The sequence below is a fragment of the Anneissia japonica genome, unplaced genomic scaffold (assembly GCF_011630105.1).
Source record: "Anneissia japonica isolate Jap-2015-1 unplaced genomic scaffold, ASM1163010v1 scaffold287920_len488460_cov166, whole genome shotgun sequence".
NCBI lineage: Eukaryota > Metazoa > Echinodermata > Crinoidea > Comatulida > Comatulidae > Anneissia > Anneissia japonica.
Genome location: NW_022745460.1, coordinates 94,858 through 116,597, shown reverse-complemented (window position 1 = coordinate 116,597; position 21,740 = coordinate 94,858). Strand labels below are relative to the sequence as shown.

Sequence of the window (21,740 nt, the reverse complement as noted above, 5' to 3'; positions counted from 1 at the left end):
ATGTTTATCTATGTTTGTTTAAAAATAATAATAATTAAAAAAAAAACGTTATCTTTTATTTTATTTGTAATAAGAACGTCGAGGCGAGCCGAAAAATTAAAATACATAGAAAATAAGAAAACAATTTCAAAACTACTTCAATGGTAAATAAACAAAATGCATTCTACAAATACGAAAAAGAAGGATAGAAAGAAAGGTCCAATGAAAAAAAAAAAACATTTTTAATAATGTTCATCAGAAAAACAAATGCTTTGGTCAATGAGAGTTGTGACTGGTGACGTCAGGATAATGTCGTATGCTGTAATTGGCCGAATATTTTGTTGAGCTTCTTATTACGTCATTCACCAGAATCCAAGAACTATAAATTCTCCTAATTAATGTTTACTATGTGCATTTCTTCTAATGATCGTTAGTGGTCAACATTAGGACTAGAGGTAAGTTTAATTCTGTTTGAAATTGTATAAGTATTTTGTTGTATTTTGTTATTTAAGAGTATCTCTATATTTGTTAGAGGTAATATTTATAGCGTAAATATTTTAGTCTGTTAAATTATGTATTTTCATTTGAGCAATTGCAATAAGTTTCCGTGAGGACAAATAAAACCGGAATTTGATGTTATTCAATGATTATTGTGTATTGATTTTTGTATGAAATCCGATTAATGAATACAGTTAAACCTCGAATTGAAGCCCTAGGCTTCTTTTTCTTTTTTTTATTCTTTTCTTTCTTTTTTTTCCGCTTCTTTTTGAGATGGGCTTTTTTTTTTAGGCTACTTTTGCAAAGTAAAGAGGAATTCTTTTGAAAATGAATGCTGTAAATTTTTTGAATTTGTACTATAAAACAATAATTAAGGCCACTGTAACATCAATCATGGAGTGTACTTAACTATCATTAAATCACCGAAATTATAATTGTATAAACCAAGCTTAATTTAAATATATATATTTTTAATTTGTGTACAGTAACGGTACTGTCTCAAAAAGAAGCATGCTATCTTGGAAAGAAGCCCATGGGCTTTTTAAGATGGGCTTCTTTTCGAGGCTAATTTTGCGATCTAAAGAGGGGGCTTCAATTTGAGATGGGCTTCAATTCGAGATGGGCTTCATCTCGAGATTAAGCCCACTGGGCTTTAATTCGAGGTTTTACGGTATTATCAAGCATTAAATATAATTTATTAGCATAAAATAACAAGTAGGCTTATGGCCTATGTATAATTTATTAATTGTGTCTACATTTGTAAAATATATTAATTGTTTTAACAATTTTCTAATGAACCTATATAGCTTGAGTTAGCTTCAACCTAGCCCTGTTAAAAATACATTTTTTTTTCAATTAAATATTATTTTCAATAAAAGGCTTCTAAAAATTAAATGCATGCGCGAAATCCTGTTCACCGTACCAAACCCAGTGGTGTTGATCTTGTGTGGGAATTCTTTTAAACATGCTACAATAAAAATAGAAAAGAAGCCCATACTATCTTTCTTAGAAGTTCATGGGCTTGTTTTTGAGATGGGCTTTATCTCGAGAATAGGCCCATTGGGCTTCTATTCCATGTTTTGCGGTATGTTATTAGATCTCTTGGATGTAGCAAATAGGGTTCTTTCATAATGTTAAGCCCTGACATAAAAAAATAAAACTGTTGTAGGCCCGTTATCATTATATATTGTATTAGCATACATTTTGATGTTTGTTATGATTAGTTGTGTTTACACACACAACATATCACATTATATCATATTATCATATCAAATAATATAAATAGTAATAATAAATAATATTATTGTTATTATATAATATAAATAATAGTAATTAATATAATTGTTATTATTATTATGATTATGATTATTTTTACATAATCATCCTCATAATTGGGTATTCTCTTTATCGATAATAATAATAATAATAATAATAATAATAATAATAATAATTATTATTATTATTATTATTATTATTATTATTATTATTATTATTATTATTATTATTATTAAAATATTAGACTTCGGCTTGTTGAACTCGGTTGGGGCCAGGAAGGAACCAGACATATAAACAACAGACGCAGTAGTGGGTTTCTATGGCCGTTTTTTTCACGACAAGTAATCAATAACAATTTGCCCCAAACTGGGCCCAATATGGGGGAAAACAAAACACCCCACTAACTACATACTAATCAATAATTAAATAGGCGGAGTAAAAGGGGGTGGGGGTGGGATAAAGTTAACCAAAAGTTCAGAGAGACTCACCTCTTGTCTGAACTGGGGCCATATTAATTGTCAGAGAGCGTCTCGTAGCTAGGATACATTCTCTAACCGAAAGGCATGACCTCTGACCTAAACCATATTACTCCGCCTGTACAGATAGGCGTGAGGCGCCTGCGCTAATATAATATTAATTAAATCTTATTTATTTAATGACTTATTATTATTATCTTCTCATTGGTGGACCATGTCCCCTCCTAAAATACGCCGACAGCCATGTATGGTCGTCGTCTGCAAATTTTAACATTATGTAATCTAAAAATTCAGATCCAGAAAAAAAAATGCAGAGGCAAATGTATTCGTCACCCCTCTCGATTGAGCAGGCCATACCGCCCTCAGTCTACACTGAGCTACGAAATGTTCATCAGGCCTTTCACCCAGCCCCATGTGTAGATCAAAGTGTTTACACATACTTTCCCGCCTACGAAAATCACCACCGGCCTGAAAACTACGTCGATATGACTACACACTTACAAGCTGACATCAATCAGGAAACGAAACGAAATGTGTACAAGTAAGTCAAAATATATTAATATTATTATTATTATTATTATTATTATTATTATTATTATTATTATTATTATTATTATTATTATTATTATTATTATTATTATCATCATCATCATCATCATTATCATCTTATCATTATTATTAGCTGTTCTGTTTTGTGAGTTACAGGTTGCAGACAAACTCTCAGAAAAAAACGTTTAAGCCGTTCGTCTTATGTACGTCTCGACCCACGTGTGAGCGTTCACGACGGTAGACAAAGAAGGACCGTAAATGGAACGCGATAATAATCTGCGCATGCGTACTTAGTTAATAAATAACACTGTTATTGTGATAGTAATTGTTATTGTCGTGATGGAATAATAGACAATAACTGGATTTGCGTCAGGAGAAACATGTATAGGTGTAATTTTGGCCTACCTTCCCAACCGACAACAACTTGCGATTTTTTTCGCAGTCGTTTTCAAATGTACTGAGTATTCGTTACATTTCCAGGGCAAAATTACACCTATACTGTTTGTGCTAATTTACTTTTAATTTGGTAACAAATTTTTACGCTAACTTTAAAACCTGTTTAGACCTAATAATCAATAGTATTTTGATTAGTATTGAACAAACAGCTCAGTGCAAACAACATATAAAACAAATTTGACAGCTCAAAAAAAGTGGCCGTATTCGACTGGTTCGTTTCGTTGCCACAATATTTCGTTGAGTATTATTTTCATTTCGGTTGGTTCGTAAAATAGACAACGGAGATTAAGGTGAACCACTTGACCAAAACAACCAACCGATTGGTCAGTTTAATAACAACATTGGCGTTAATATATTTTAGATTAATTTTCAGAAAATAATAATTATAATATTTACCCACATAAAGTAAAACATAATTGTAGCCAACAGAAAACAATTTTTTTTTCCTTACGAAAAACCCATACTGCCACAAGCTGAATCAACCTTGATTACGCTAGCGTGTATCGCGGTAACTAATTTTCTATTCGTCTGTTCGTATTCGTTAAGTAGAATTTTACCACTGTGGAAGTAGGCGTGGTTTAAGAGCGACCTGTCGAATACGGCCATTGCTATCTATATTAATTAATATTTTTAATAATGTATTTGGAGCCAATAGGTGAATTATAATATTTTAGTTAGGCCTATTCTAAACTTTAAAAGTCCCAATAAACTAAATTCAGAGCACAACAAATAATGTAATTGGCTCGGCCAGATCGAGAACGTAAGATATAGGGGCAATAATAGTACCGTTCTGTATCATCAACAGGCCTACTTACTCTAGTGCTGTCACGCCTAAGGCCACCTTACAGCGGCATATTATCAGGAATAATCGTAGGTCGTCGTGAGAAAAATTTGATATTTTACGACGCGACTGTCCCCGACCCTATTGCGTGAAGATCGGTTTCCATACAATTGCTTACTCTATCGGCGACAGTCGCCGGCAGTTGTTGGGAAGGTTGAACATGGTTCAGCCTTGCGTTGCAGACGAATCAGGGTGCATTGCTAGTTGCTCCGACGCAGTTGTGAAGGCAACCCGATTCGCTTGCAACGCAATCGGCAAAGTTGAACCAGGTTCAACCTTTCCGACGACTGTCGGCGACTGTCGCCGATAGTATGGAAACCGAGCTTCACTAACATAGACCCGGACGCCACAACAAATCGCGTCGAGCTGCGTTGGCCATTAGGATCATATGCCTACAGATGCCTGCATGGTGTGACATGCTGGTAGTAAGCTCTCGATTAACTAAAAATAGAGAGTATTAATCAACAGAGTAATAACATTCACATATTGGATAGTGATTGACGTCAACTACCTTTCTTGTTTAACAATGCTACTAATTAACGATTGAAATAGCTGAGTGAGATATAATCACAAGGAAATTTAAATGAACCTATGGTGGCGCTGTACATGGCTGTTTTTAGATAAATAATGTTTCTTGTTCCCTCTTTTTAGAAGTATACATTACTCATCGTCGGACGCTACTAATGACAAAGAGGCCAACAATGGAACGTTGCTGTCACACCGATATATTGAGCCCAGAACACATTCAACTCATTTGCCTGATTTCGAAAGCTTTTTTGGTCCTCAACAATATGTTAAAAACACGTCATATCACCTTATTATTTGCGATAGCGACCCTTTAGGCCTACCGAATCATGGAGCCCCAACTTCTCCTTGCCCTTCATTGCTTTCACGCTCAATATTCAAGAAAGGCGAGTGAACTTGAAATTGTATACCACTTTGGATTTATATGATTATGATTATTTTTACCTGGGTATATACCCCATCGGAGGCGTATCCTGTCAGATCTTTTTCGACAACAAGCATCTCCGAATGATGATATTGTTGAGGACCAAAAAAGCTCTCGAAATCAGGCAAATGAGTTGAATGTGTTCTGGGCTGAATATATCGGTGTGACAGCAACGTTCCATTGTTGGCCTCTTTGTCATTAGTAGCGTCCGACGATGAGTAATGTATACTTCCTGTCTCTTATACACATCTTTCTCACACGGCAGCTAACGGTTAGCAGGATCCGGATCCTGCTAACCGTTAGCTGCCGTGTGAGAAAGATGTGTTCCCCTTTTTAGAAGTATACATTACTCATCGTCGGACGCTACTAATGACAAAGAGGCCAACAATGGAACGTTGCTGTCACACCGATATATTCAGCCCAGAACACATTCAACTCATTTGCCTGATTTCGAGAGCTTTTTTGGTCCTCAACAATATCATCATTCGGAGATGCTTGTTGTCGAAAAAGATCTGACAGGATACGCCTCCGATGGGGTATATACCCAGGTAAAAATAATCATAATCATATAAATCCAAAGTGGTATACAATTTCAAGTTCACTCGCCTTTCTTGAATATTGAGCGTGAAAGCAATGAAGGGCAAGGAGAAGTTGGGGCTCCATGATTCGGTAGGCCTAAAGGGTCGCTATCGCAAATAATAAGGTGATATGACGTGTTTTTAACGTTGAGTGTAATTTCCTTGCTTCGAACATTTCCGGGTAGGTGGGAGGGGGGGGAGGTGAATGTGGGTGGGGACTTTTAGTGATTTTTCAAATCAAGATATGAATGCCATTTTAACAATGTAAGGAAATGGCTACGATTTTTATATAATGTTATCATTCAAACGCAGAAAGCTACACACAAAGACACATAGTAATTGTTTAGATATTTTTATACATTATGTTATTTCTATTGCTTACGTGTTAAGCTGCGCTCGACGGTCGTCTTCCGACGCGGTTCTATGAATTACGCAACGTTACGGGCGCGCGCAACGGATCTTTTTAATGACATTCTGTTCATATGCTGACAGACAATCAGCAGACGGCGTCGCGTCGTCTATCGCTCACAGGGGGCGGAGTTGGATTCGTCGTGAGACGGTCGTACTACCGTCGTACGACGCAGTGGGCCAGTTAGTGCCCGGCTTAACGAACGAATCAACGCGCTAAGGCATCGTAATCATGATAGTCCGGAGAGGTCATAGGCCTATTTATTCAGTAGAAAGAAGAAAGATTTAAAAATAGATGAAAAGACGCTTTAAGTTATCTTTTATGTAATCAGTTAGGCCTACGTTTGTATTTTTTCATAGTGATTGTAGTAAGCTTATTCACATAAAACTGAAAGGTCCACTGATTAATCTCAGATAAGAAAGTATAATACATACTCCAAGTATTGAAATACACGCCATCGTGTTGGAATTCAATATTTTGACATTAATTATGTCATCATCGAAATATTGAATCCCAACACGATGGCGTGTATTTCAATACTTGGAGTATGCATTATACTTTCTTATTCACATAACTGATGACTTTTTAGGGCGTTGTTGAGGTGAATCCCCGACTCGCTTACTCCGGAAAACATTCGGCGCTTGAAGAAAATAATTACAAGAGGAATGTGACTCAACAGTGTACTCCTTTCAACGGCAATGTTATGCTACAAACATCTGCGAGAAATTTTTATCAGTCGACGGACCCAAGTCTACCCACTTACACCGATATAAGACTTCAATCCATACAGAAGATTGTCCACACAGACACCGAGAAACAGAAGTATGGCAACATGTTAGTGAAACCAGCAGCTGAAATTACCAGGTATGAGCTTTGAAATTTTTAAATAACAATTCTTATACTTGTATAAAAGCTGTAATTAGAATAAGGAATCTAACAGACGTAGACGATAAACAAGGTTTACAGTCTGTGAATTCAAAAACTAGTTCTTGCGCACCTCATAATGTTAGTATAATTTATAAGGTGTCATCACAAAATAAAAGTTGTGGTACCATACATGATACACAAACATTTACATAGATGATAAGCTTTAGGCCCTACTTTGGTCTTTAAATCAAGCTCCTATGTTGAGTACAACCGGAGTAAGATACTTTTCTAATGTAGATGTATGGAATTCTGTAAAGAAAATAACCTCTAAAGATAACCATTTTGTATTGGTGTTCCTATCAATTCTGAAATGCAGTTTTAAGAATTTGCCCCAGAACACCTTCAATGTATGCAAATCAACTCAGAACATTTGATATCGTGAAATATACGTCATTATCAAATTTATCAGAAACACTGAAGCAATTTTTTTTGTCACATATGACTTAACGGAACGGTCCATTAATCTTGGTTCTCACGAGAGCCCTAGTATCCGGATCGGGAGCTAACCGTTAGCGCTAACCGTTAGCACCTGCGTGAGAACGCCCGATCGGTTAGCGCTAACCGTTAGCGGTATCCGTATACGCCGTTACGCTAACGGTTAGCAAGCGCTATCGGTTAGCAAGTTGAAGGCGTTTCTATCATCAACCAATCACACGTACGCGTTTACAATTTACAGTTTCTTATTGGCCAGTGATTAGATCATCATATTGTTGGTATCCGGATCGGGATCTTCCGGTCGTATGGACGCACGGCAGCTAACGGTTAGCAAGATCCGGATCCTGCTAACCGTTAGCTGCCGTGTGAGAACACAGCCTTTGGGGCCTAATAATCTACGACCCGACATGTTCCTGGATGAGATTTTGCTGCAATCCGATAAATTACTGTTAGCACTATCTGCATTTGAAACTATTATTTTTTCTTCTATGATATCCATTATTATTAGTGGTACAAGGTTCAATTTGATCCGCTGCTCTTCTTGTGTTTCAGCTAAAGGGCTGAAAGTAGGGGCGCCGTGAGCACCCCTAGTAGGGATGGATACGTGCGCCTAACAAAATGACATTATTATTTATTATTATTACAAGTAGAAAATCGTGCATGCTTTCTCAGAGTGTAGCCACATAATGGTCTTACACACTCTAAGGTTCACATGAGTGAATTGAGGATTCCATAACAAGTAACACCGCAGTCTTTTAACCATCATTGTTATCAGCATCATGTATGTATTCACGAAGAGTTTATAATTTTCAAATGTCAATTATAAAGTATTGTGGAATATATAGTATGCATAAATTGTGCTTTATAATAATGGTATGATTATATGTTTTCANNTCTCAACGTTATATAATTATAATTACGGATAATACAATAGAACCCACTCTCCCTATTAAGAAGACACTTTAACGTAAAACGAAGGTAAAATATTTTTTTAACACTACGGCCAACCTCTATTAAAGGGACACCCTATTAAGGGGACGGAGACACTTTGTGAGTGTACCAAATGGTCAAATAACCCCTAATAAGAGGACACTTAATTTGTTTTCATTGTATTGCAACAACAGCAGTCCTAACATGAACACTTAATTTTAAGTCGTTACTCTATCCATGCTACATTCATCCAATAGAAAGCTGGGTATTTAAAAAAAAATATTTGGTCATTAACAATGCATCATGAAATAATATTGGGAACCTATAAAATTATATTATTTTCCAATTAATTTCTGCTGATGTCATATTATTATAAATGAATTGTATTTGGATTGCAAATTATTGCTATAAATTAGTTCTAATTGTATTGTAACTGATTTTCATGTCAATAAGAATAAAATAATAAATATAAAGAATGTATCTCATCGCTGTATGAAAACATGCCAAAAACCCATATTAAAGAGAAATTTATTTAGTTGTTTGTGTCCCCTTAATATATATAATGTATATATAAAAGAATCTATGAGGTTTAGTACTGGAAAGAGGCATCCAGCACCGAATGCATTGTCTGCTTTCTCTGAATCTTGTGCTAGTCAGCTGAGTATAATTTTAACTCAAGTGCTGGTGGAGTGCTTAAGGCAGGGGCGCCACAGCCTACCGCCATAATACCGGCGCTGGTTCGAGCCATTGTGTACACTGGGCCTGTGGTTTAAATTCCTTATCCGAGAAGACTTTTTTCTAACACCAGTACCACAGACGTTCCTGCAGCTCGAACCAGCACACTGATATTATGGCTGAAAGTTGCAGCTCCCCTGCATTAACCGATAGGCCAATCAACTCGTCATTCAGTGCATTATTCAATTTGATATACAGTAATAATTTAAAAAACTAGAAATACGTTTACGATTAAACTATATATGCTTTCGATTCTGAATCAAACAATTCCCTTTATCTTTCTGGAAAAAAAAAATTGAGGGACGGTACATTCGATTTATCTCCTGATTGTCGCCCTCTATCAAGTGCGTCTGTTCACTTGTTCACTTAACTGAATTCAATATTTTATATTACCCCCAGAGTTCCTCCGTGAAAACACACATGCGGGTACACACCGGTGAACGTCCATATGGCTGTAATGACTGCGGAAAAACGTTTGCCGATAGCTCAACTCTTACGAAACACAAGCGGATTCACAGCGGGGATAAACCTTACCAATGCCGCCTATGCCTGCAAAGATTTTCACAATCGGGAAATTTAAATCGCCACATTAAGGTACACGACTTGAAGGAAAGAATAGGTTGAGACAAAGATATGATTTAAATGCTAACGATAAAAATAATAACTCTGTTAAGGAATACGTCTTAAAGTGTTCATCTATGAGAATAATATCAACTCAATGTCTATAGTCGGTAACTTATAGTATAGTAACGCATTGGTCCTGCGTAACTAGAAATCAAAGATTTCTAGGTGCAAACTCCGTTAAATAATGCAGAGTAGGGCGTTCTCTTGCAATTACAATTACATTTGAAATTTAACATGTACGATCTACGTGAAATCTTGAACAACAACTATGGTTATAATTACTTCCTGCATTCGGCGTGAATGGACGCTTCTGAACCGCGAAGAACGCTAGGCTATCTTGTTATTATAAGATCTTTGCTAGAAAGTTTGAATGGGCTTCCCCCATTGATAGTCGTACTGCAACGCCACTCTCGAGATCAATTTTGGCAGAGCTTTGCGAGAATTCCCTATTCTGTACTGAAGAGACCTGTGTTCATGGGCCATGCTGTCAATAAAAACTAAAGGCTATAAAAGATGTTTTTTTTCCCGAACACTGACGTTTATGTTATTGGGAGAGGAGCTTAATAAAATTAAACATAGGAGACAAAATCCCCATAGTTTAGTGCACATCCAATGGCTACCATTGGTTATAACATGGAACAGTTAAAGATAAGCAGCTCTGTTACTCTTTATATGTATTATAGCTAGCTGTGTGTAAATACTAATAATAATAATAATGATGATGATGATGATGGTGATGATGATGGTGATGATGATGATGATGATAATAATAATAATAATAATAATAATAATAATAATAATAATAATAATAATAATAATAATAAAACTATAACTATAAAAAGCAATATTTTCATATTTATTAAGCTTAACATAAACGTCGATTCGGCCATGATATACCGGTACATGTTTATTTTACAACCAAACAGGGATCTCTTACACTTTAATTCTATGCATGTATATAATAATAATAATAATAATAATAATAATAATAATAATAATAATAATAATAATAATAATAATAATAATAATAATAATAATGACTATGGCTATATCTATATAAAGCGTGTCATGAAATTGATAGGCCTAACGTTTAATGTGAATACCGCCCATTTTACAAAAACAATTAACGTGGTATTTGTTAGCCGGAAGTATGTAAAAACTATGTAGTGGTAGTATGTATGTGTTCAGTCTCTGTAACTGGTCGAACAACAAATAATATTTTCTCTATAAATAATGAAGAATGCGCAATACCTTTTATCCTGTACATAATTTCTTGATGAATATAGATAATTATATGAAGTTACAGAATTACTCTACATAAATTTAATGAAAAATAATTCCTGCATTACGTGTATTCCTTTTTTTGTTTTTACTTATTTGTATATACCTATCATTCATTAATAGAGTCTTGTATTATATATTTGCCTATGAATAAACAATAATGAATATATATTTCGTATTTTTATTTTATTCTTTTCAATATATCAATAACAAATACAATACAATAACAATGATTTTAGAAAAATATATTTCTGATATAGCATGTGTATACTTTACAAACTATAGCTCAAAATTACTCTAAACATACCGGTAGTCAATTATCGGAAGATATCGGAGAAGTTGGTATCATCCATTGATCATCTGTCTCTGGTGGTGGAACAAGTCTTCTCGGATAAGGACTATAAACCGTAGGCCCAGTACACAAATGCTTATGTGCACTTTAAAGAACCCAGTACATCTTTCGAGATGAGTAGGGGGTTACCCCGGTGTACTGGTTCACTCAGCCCCTGTCGTAGACAGATGAAAGTGCGCCGGTTTACTGGCTGCAGAGGATATGAAGTGACCCACAGTGGAGGAGAAGGCTATTGAATGGTGCAACATCTAGTCCCGAGCGCATAGAGACCTCGTTTATTTGCGCTATATAAATTCATCTATTATTATTAATATCACAAGATGAACTGAAATTAACCTTAACACATTCCATTTTACAGAAAAATTACACTACCACAGCATAGAGTATATCTGCGCAAGTGCAGTATACACAAAAAAGTATAGCATTTCAGAAGCTTACAAGAATTTCTTTTACAAAATATGAGTAAGAGTTGTGCAATATAAATTCAACTGCAAGATTATCAATATTATGGATCTGCCATATCAGAAGCGGATCAAACCATAACCATTTAAATTCAGTTGCATGCTGAATTTCAACATAATTAAAGCCGAATAAAAGACAGTCTGCATTCTGTAGCGTTGATTCAGTGCCAACTTTTATAATCTTTACTAATGTTTTTTCAGTGATAATTGCATTTACCCGGTGTCAACAGCAATCGTTAGAGTATAAGTATAACAAGAGAGCGTTTTTGAAAACGTCATGCCACTGACGGTTGTATGTACTTTGTATTACCCAGTGCAGCGCAGTAGAAGTACTCCCGCTATGAAGTCAGTAAGCAGAAAACAAAAGTATTGTGTCTTGTGGAGAACAGATAAACAGACAAACAGACAAACAGACCGTGCGCGGTGGAGTACTTGGTAATAAAAAGTATATACAAGCGTTAGTTGGCGTCCTACACTAGCTGCGTATGGCGTATCGTTTTTTACGCTCTCAATGAGCGTAGTTGGCTCTCTTGTTCTATTTATACTCTTTGTTTACACTAATTATGACTCTGCCTCCCTAAGCTCTGGTTTCCATACAATCGCTACACAACGTTTCACGTTTTCACTGCAATCTTTGCACAGCGTTGATTGAACTGACAACCCTGTTTGAACTGACAACCAATCAGCGTCGCTAAAGGAGTCTGCGAGAGCGTGTACCGACTTTTTTTTTTTATGGAAACCAGGCTTTAGACAAGACAAAAAACAAAAACAAAACAAAAAAAAAACCCTGTTGTATGCCTTATTTGGAATCGACACTTTTACAACAGGGCACACGTGTAACGGTGCGTCCAAGAAAAAGAAAAAAAAAACAAAAAAACTAACGTCATATAAAACATGGCAAATCTAAAAATCTAAGAGATAAACAACAAATACAACATCAAAATCATAATCACTCCCCCCCCCTTTCCCTTTCATGTATACAACACCGTGACCCAAATTGTCCCCACTCCAGTTCCTTTCTAACACCATATATTCTTTCCAACCGTTACTTAATAAAACATTTCAAAATAGAAAATCGAAAATACAGACAAAATTGCGAAAAGCAAAAATATATTGACAACACATTTGCATTAAATACAATGCAAAAATGCCTACCGGTATGCCATGACATATTTTTGTAAAATAATAATAATTATAAGTTTTACTTATATAGCGCGACAACAATAACAATAATAATAATTTATTCGAACGTACACTTTTACATCAGTGGCACACGTTGTAGGACGGTGCGTTCCAAAACAACAAATTCATATAAACGGAGCAAAACAAGAAATATAACTGACAAACAAAATCACTGAGATAAAATCAGAATCAGAAACAAAATTCTGAATGAAGCAATGAGTAAATCAACTAATTAAAGAACATAAAAATAATTTCTGAAAAACATATTAACTTAATTAGTAATTCCGAAATAAACTACTAGAAAAAATATAGACAATCATCTATCTTACAATACGCAAAAAACAAACCAAACATAATTGATTATTTATTAAAAATATATTTATAAAATTATTTATAAAATTATATACATACATACAAATACGCAATGTATATACATAAAAAGACATAGGCCTATACATATGCACAAATACGTAACACAGTTTACATATAAATACACAAATACACCTAAAAAATACATATCTCAAGTTTATAACCAGGTCTAAAGCCTCCCTGGACTTCCGTTAAGACACCTCTAGTCTCAAGATAAGAAGATATGTTCTGAGAAATAATCTATTAAACATCTTCGATGCACACAAAGTAAGACATATTCCTCTATAATTTTTCAAATAATTACATTACCCCATTCTTAAAAATGTGAACTATTATGCCCATATCCCATTCATTTGGTATCTTTTCAAGTTGAATAATCCCGAATAAATTAAATAGATAAAAATGCAATATGTTACCACCGTATTTTAAAAGTTCGTTCGTGATACAGTCGGGCCCAGGGGCCTTGTTATTTTTGGCGAATGATATTGCTTCGGTCACAATATTTAAATCAATGTCAATGTCATATATACAATCATCTTTCGTTATAAAATTGTAACTATCGTAATTACTTCGAAACAAGCCATTATGAAATACATTGCAATCAACAGTAGATCATGTAATATTATGTTTTTAGGTAATAGGACATAACAGGCAATTGATGCAAACATAGGCTTATATAGGCCTACATAAGAATATATTTCACTTAAATATATATAATCGTCTTCAATTAAAAAAATAAAATAATAGTATATGCTCTATATATACTCGTATAAAAATGTATTATATAAATACATATAATGTTTAGAAAAGGCCGCCCTCCACCTTCTTACCTGTAATTATTATTATCAAGGTAGGAAGTTCACACACTGCCGCAAGAGGGCCTGACTCGCATGATATGAGGCACTTCTGGTAAAAAGCGTAACAATTCTGTAATGCAAAATACGCTCGCTGCTCGTTCTTCTTCTATCTATATTCTTTGATAAAACTTTTTGTGCCAGTGGATTGCGACATTGAAACGGACTTTGGTATCTACACAGGAGAAAAATGTGCAGTAAACACTAGAAACGTTAATCACGCTCTTATTATTATTCTTAAACGTTGACGAAAAACCTGGTTAATGAGATACAAAACGTTTAATGATATAAATTTTTAAATATTTGAAAACTTGGAAAAATTATGGAAAAAGGGTAGATCGTTGGAATTATCAAATTTCATTGACGTTTGCCTCAAAGGCTGTCCGAGCAAAAAAAAATCCTTCCGAAATTAACTCAATTGTGCCAAGAAAAGACATAAAAATACACCACAAAACGCTACAAACAACGGAGCGGCTGTTCCTTCGCCCCAACACCCCCACAATCCCACCGGGCCCTTTTGTGTTCATGTACACCCTATTTGCATTACGAGAATGCTAAATGGCTTGAACCTTTTAACATCTATCTGCTTTGCCTATATAACTACCGAGGCATCCTGGCCATTTGAAATTGTATATTAAAGAGCTACAGTACTCTTGCGGGGTACTCGATCCTTATTTGAAGTAAAATATGAAATTTGTTTGGTTTGCAGAGCGTGACAAATTTAACATCGTAAATCAAGTGTCTACTTATTTTTAATTGTTAAAAAAATAAATAACATTATAATAGCGAATCATACCCGGAAATGTAGCTTTATTATCCATAAATAAGGCATGTCATATGGATAATAAAGCTACCTTTCCGGGTATGAGTCTCTCTTATAATGTTTTAGAAAAAGCAGCTCCAGTTTGGGGAACATGTATCACTGAAACGCAGAGTAAACAGCTTGAACAAATCCAATGTAGGGCTTCAGAGGTTATATTAAATAGTGTTAGATACGAGTGTGCAAGGTCTTTTTAAATATCCCTTTACTGTCGGAGAGGCGCACTCGTTGTTTTTTTTTTTTTTGTTTTTTGTTTTTTTGTTTTTTTTAATTTATTTAGAATTCACCAATTCACGAACAATCACATACAACAATAAATAAAATAACATAAAGGAATTCAGGGATAAAAACACAATAATGTAGCCAAACGACCGACTTATTTCCATTGTGGTCCCTGAAACAATAACTAACACAAACACAAAAAATAAATGCAGTATTATAGGTTTAATCTCTTTAAACAAACCATTTGCCTCTGGATTAAAATAATTATTTTTATGCTGTTTGGTTTATTATCTATCGGCCAATCATTAACTGAACTGAGTTCCTGTTCAAGTCGATTTGGTATGAAATCAACGCTTTTATGAGAAACTACCAGAGCCGAATCATCCGCGTAGAGCAATAATTTACAACTAGTAGCAAATACCATATCGTTAATGTATGTTAGAACATTAACGAAAATAGTCCATGCGGTTGTGCAGGGACTATTTTTAGAAGTTAAAATCCACAATGCACAGGCTAAAACATATTTTGCCTAAAGCTAGTGAGACATAATAAAACCTAAGGTGTCAACGTGATTTTCGCTCCGTAGAATCACAACCGAGCATTCAAAGAATTCCATAACAAATGCTGGTTTATTCAATAACTGGTAGGCCTAAATCGTCCCTGTACACACGAGGTTTTATCTGATGCGTAATTCTGACATTTTTCGCTAGTCGTTTTTTATTCTTTTTTTTTTTTTGTTTTGTTTTGGGGTGTCGGTACGAATTGTTTTATTGATTTTATTTTTTCCCCTGTTGCAATAAATTTTTTAATTAATTGTAAATAAAATTTCATAAATTTCAAATTTTAGCGAATTATTTATTGTTATAGTTGAGGTTTTAACTAAATTTTCATTAATTAAATTGACTTTTATTAAATTAATTTTATTTTTTTTATATTTGTATGTTACTCGTATGTGATGTTTTTAAAATGTTTTTCCCTACCTTTGTTAAACTTGAATTTTGATTTGATTTGAGATTGCAATAAAGTTCTTCGTATTTCGTAAAGTTCTTCGTATTTAGTATTTAGTTTTTCTTACCTTCTTTATACCAAGAAAAGGTAGGCGCATCGAAAATTTTGACCTATTATCAATAATAACACCGGGATCAGTTACATTATTCTGATTATTAAGACTAAAAAGAATACAATGAAAAATATGCTTTGGGAAGCCATTCCATGACACCAGTTTTTTAATCGTGTCCAGCCAATAGAATGCTATTATTGTCTATATTGTAAGCGCATTAAGTCGTGTTAAATACCTTATGCCTTATGGCCTAATAACGAAAGATGGCCACATTGTCCAGCTAACAACGATCACAGCTCGACGCAGGTACGTTGCACGGTTCGATGCCGCTTTTGTTGACGTACTTCAGCTTGTCATTGGGACATTGATGAAAATGAAATAGAACTTGAACGTCGTATAATTTTCGCTGTTGGGCCTACTTGATTTTTTAAAATCTGTTAGAATGAAACGGAAATGTAATATATTAGGGTTCTTTTTGATGGTTGCAACAATTCTGTGCCTAGCTAACCAATGGTCTATGAAATTATCAGGTAAGTTTTCAATTGGTTGTTTGTGTGAGTAAAATATAATATTATGAAATAACATTAGGTCCACTAATATTACAATATTTATTTGTATTATGTTTTATATTAAGATATAGTATTATAGTAATGTAATATATTGTGTTTAGGCTATTGTAAAGCTATAGGTTCAGATAATTAGACGCAAAAAATTGCCGTATGTATTTGAAACGAACGTATAAGATTTTGGCTTCGCCCTTCTTCAAGTAAGGAGAATATATATTACATTTTATATATATATATATATATATATATATATATCATAATAATAATAATAATAATAATAATAATAATAATAATAATAATGATTTTGGCTTAAATAGCGCATTATGCTAAAGCCTCAATGCGCTTAACAATAACAATAAAAAATGCTAAGAGAAATTTAAGAAAAGTACATGTTAAAAAGGTGAGTTATATATACATATATATATATATACATATATATACATATATACACACACACACATATATATATATATGACGTATCTGGAGAAAATAAAAAAATGGTAGGATAAATGTATGACGAATTCATTAATGATTTTACTAAATTAAGAAAACTGACTCTCTGATATATATGATTGTGTGGATTTCGATTTGAAGCTAATTTCCTATAAAATAAATTATTAAATTATTATAATTTTCTAACAAAAACATTGGTCAAATACATCGTTTCTAAAGGGAACAGTTAAATTACATGGAAAGATCTCGAACTACTAAGGCATGCTAACCCGATTGAGTTCCTATTGTTCGCTATTGTTCAACTGTAATTTCCCTTGTCTCTAATAAAAGGGAGCAAATTAATCATGCGATTGTGTTAGTTCGTGAAATCACAGTAGCGCGTCAAAACGAGCGCGTATTGGTTGTCAAGCAATTTTGTATTCTTTACCACACAAAAAGTCCTTAACGACAACAGCGCGTATTTTGACGCGCTTTTTTTATTTCACGAACTAACACAATTGAATTTAATTGTGTTAGTTCGTGATGTGAGCGACGATATATTGCATGTACAGTATGTGTAATAGTAGATATTGCATTTTAAATGAATTCATTTCTCTCAAAAAAAAATATACAAAAGACAAGAACAAACAGACGCGTATGAGAAACAACAGCAAGAGAGAGGAAAACCAAAAAGCGAACTTAATCAACTATATAGTGGTTTCCCCAATACATATAAAATATTGCAGTTATCAGCAATAAAGATAAAATATAAATCGTTTTACAGAAATTCAAAAAAATTAATAACTGTTATAAAATGCAGGAATTCAGTAAAGGATTAAATAGGCATAATTAATATCGTGGCAGTAAACACGTTCAAGAGCGGAAGCGTTATCGATTATGTTTGTCAATAACTGTATCGCCTTTTTGAATGATGAACAACAATATCGTAAACAGGCGAAATTTATTTTGAAAAGGGGCAACACTCACTTCAATTTAAACGCAGCTAAGTTCGTCTATAGGCCTACTCTATTATGGCCTGTAGTGTAATAATCGGATAAAGGACGAGTTGGCTTGTGGGCCAGTCGATTTGGGGCTCAGTTGGTTAAGATCGAGTTAGTTGCTCAGTTTTTTTAGGGCCGAGTTTGCTTGGGCAGAGTTGGTTTGTAGCCGAGTTGGATTGAAACCGAAATATCGCCTAAACAACGCATGAGCAAGTTATTTCTGGCAAACTAGTAAGAAAACAGGATATTGGACAAATTGACACACATAATAATATTCGTAAAAATTGCATGTACACTAACATGTTATGTTTTGCATAGCGCGAGGAAATATTTTCTGTTTTTTTTTTAATATATAATTTTTTGAAACATTAGGGCTATTTAGAGCCACCCCATTATAGTGTGCTCATTGTTAGGTATTAGAGTATTTATTTGGATTATGTTTTATACTAAGATATAATATTATAGTACTGCACTATATAATATTATATCTATATTATATAAATTACGAACCTATATATAAGACACAAACAACGTTCGAAAAAGGAAATGTCATGTGTCAGCTTTTCAGTCAGTTGTATGAAAGAAACTGTCTGGGGTTAAATCTGCACGTATAAGGTTAACTATTATGCTGCTGCTAGTTGAGGTGTATCCCCCATACCCAAGTTAGTACCATGTGATTTACTAGTATACATTACGTCGTAGACCAGAGGCTGTCTCTTATACACATCTAGATGTGTATAAGAGACAGGCATTAAGCTTTGTACATTATCAACAACGGTTAACCACTGACGTTGCCTGGCTGACAATGATAGGTGAAAAATTCAGAAACCAATACGATTCAATTTATGTGAGAGCAGCTTAGCTCAGTCGGCTAAGCTGGTGGTAGCCACTGTGTGTGCGCTGAACCGTGGAGATCCCCGGTTCAATTCCCATCGCTGCCTTTCCTTGTGTTCCAGCTCGAGGGCTGAAATACAAGTTTCGATAGCGCACCGCCTTTCAGATAAGACATTTAAGCCGTTGGTCTCGTATGCAAATTGGCCCATGTGCACGTTAAAGAACGCAGTACATTCTTCGAAAAAGAGTAAAGGGTTGTCTCCCGGTGTACTGCCCAATTCACCACTAGAATGACCCCAATGGAAACAAGTCTTCGGTGTGATTCACACCGAAACCGTCAATATAAAGCTACTTTCACAGCTGCCTACTATAAAACTATTTCCCACCATAATAATGGCAAAATCCCACGGAATAGACTACACGCATACTAAGTATATATACACCTATATATATACATACATATATGTGTGTATATATATGTATATATATATGTGTGTATATATGTATATATATATATGTATATATATATATATATATATATGTATAAAAATGTATATATATATGTATAGATATGTATATGTATATATGTATATTTAAATATATATTATTTTGTATTAGTTTTGTTACATGCTTACTTCCGATATGGTTTTTTATCCACATCCTCACGTCTTTTCTCGTCCAAAAATGAATTGAAATGTCTTCAGAGTTTGCAAAACAAGGCTGCTAAACTAGTGTTTAATTGTAAAAAGTATGATCATGTCTCTTTTTGGCTCCACCAACTTCATTGCTTTAAAGTTGAAAAACGCATTGTTTACAAGATTGCATCTCTTGATATATAAATATGTTCTCCTATTTACCATCAAAATATTATATCATTCTATGTTCCATTGCGTCCTGGCCTTCGGTCTGAAATGGATTCATTTTTGTTTTTACTAGAACTCACCTTAATCTGAGCCTAAGGGCTTCTTCGCCTAGGCACCTTTGATTTGGAATCAGTTTCCACTAAACATTCGTCAGTTTTCATCTCTTTACCAATTCAAGTCCCTCCTAACCCACCTGTTCCAATAGACTAAAGCCCCTCTCAACTAGGGTTTTTTTCAGCATACAGGTTAGAAGAGTTTCAACTCGTGGCGCTAATTTTCAACATGTTCAAAAATAGTGCTACGAGTTGACAACTCGTAGCAAACTCGAAAGACTCGTAGGTAACTCGTAGAGTACTCGAGGTCTTCCTACCTACTCATACACTACTCGGAATACTCGTTGGCAGTTTTGTAATCCACAAGTTTGATGCGAGCACCCCGAAATGAGTACGAGTTCAGTATGAGCGCACCGATTTGATTACGATCCCCAGGAACATGAATGCTCGTATTTAACTCGAATCTAATACAAACTCGTTACGCCTGCCCCTTTCCAACAATCACGATTTTTGCTGCGACAGAGCACGATTTTTCAATTTTTAAAAATCGCAATGGCGTCGTCGTAAATGTCGTGGGCAAAATTAATTCATCGTATTGCATCGTACTGGATCTTGATGTCATCGTGATGGAGCACGATTTTCTTGGAATGTTAAAAAAAATTCGTGCTCAATCGTAGTTGTGAAAAAGATCTTGGTATACGGCAGCGGCATCGTGTGAGTGGCGTAACGTTGTCGTCGTTTGTCGTGACTGCGTCTTGTCCATTCGTACTACCAACAACACCTACGACAAGCCAAGACGTCGCTGCGGTGCTGAGACGATTAGATACGATACCACCAGGATACCATCAAGACCCGTAGTTTATCACTTGACTCTACTACTCTAATTTAACTCTACTAGTAAGTGTTCATACTGTCTAAAATATGGACGACGTAAGAGCCATGGCTGTACCCATACACTTCGTTTAGGCCTATGCATTCGACGTGACCGACGCTTACTCTTGATTATCAAAACTGTAGCAGCCAACAAATTTTCTTATTCTTCTATAGCAGCAGCTTGCAAATATTGATGGTGTTTGAACAGTCGTTTTTTTGTCATGTCATGTGATGTTTATTTTTGTGATGTGCGTCTTGTTAAATCATGCTAACGTCGTGCTTGCGTCTTCGTAAAATCGTAGTGACGTCGAATTAAAATTTTGGTATTTCGTAGTACGTCGTCACAAATCGTAACTCTATCGTTATAATTCGTAAAAATGTCGTCGCACTATCACATTAATGCCGTAATACATCTTGACGGCGTCCTAGTAGCGTCTTGATGAAACGTAAAACTTGAACTTTTTGAGTACGAATCACTGCGATAGAGCGCGATTTTAAAACTTTTTAAAATCGTGCTCTATCGTAGCAAAAATCGTGAATGTAGGAAAGGGGCATAATCTCGTAAAGCTCGTAGTAAACTCGGTGCTTCGCTCGGCATAATTCGTATATAACTCGTAACCAACTCCGTAAGTTCGTACCTCACTCGTAGCTATAGCACGTAGTAAGTTCGTATAGACGACCTTTCCTTTTAGCGGATTAAATCGTAGAACTCATGCGAATCTTCGATGAAATCACTAGGTGGGAGATGGGCTGATTGTCTGATATCGCTGTGAGACACCAGTAAAGAGCGCTATATAAATACACATTATTATTATTATTATTATTATTATTATTATTATTATTATTATTATTATTA

General features: G+C 34.7%; 2 protein-coding genes across 3 annotated transcripts in view; both read left to right on the top strand.

Annotated features, from left to right (window-relative positions):
* LOC117119969 overlaps positions 1-6,972 on the top strand; it is a gene marked incomplete in the record, with an annotated part of 23,575 nt that extends 16,603 nt beyond the window's left edge. The window contains 3 exon segments of the mRNA XM_033264953.1: positions 2,546-2,769; positions 5,361-5,571; positions 6,600-6,972. Coding sequence (XP_033120844.1) covers positions 2,546-2,769; positions 5,361-5,571; positions 6,600-6,887 — 723 coding nt within the window.
* A 9,503-nt stretch (positions 6,973-16,475) lies between these two features.
* The window catches only part of LOC117119970 (carbohydrate sulfotransferase 14-like), an 8,421-nt gene continuing 3,156 nt past the window's right edge, over positions 16,476-21,740 (top strand). Inside the window, exon 1 of one of the 2 annotated variants that reach the window (XM_033264955.1) lies at positions 16,476-16,792. Coding sequence is in view for 1 of the 2 variants with exons in the window: in XM_033264954.1 (XP_033120845.1) it covers positions 16,705-16,792 (88 nt within the window). In the remaining variant the exon portion in view is untranslated. The remainder of the gene's footprint in view (positions 16,793-21,740) is intronic. The other variant, XM_033264954.1, reaches the window with a different exon arrangement.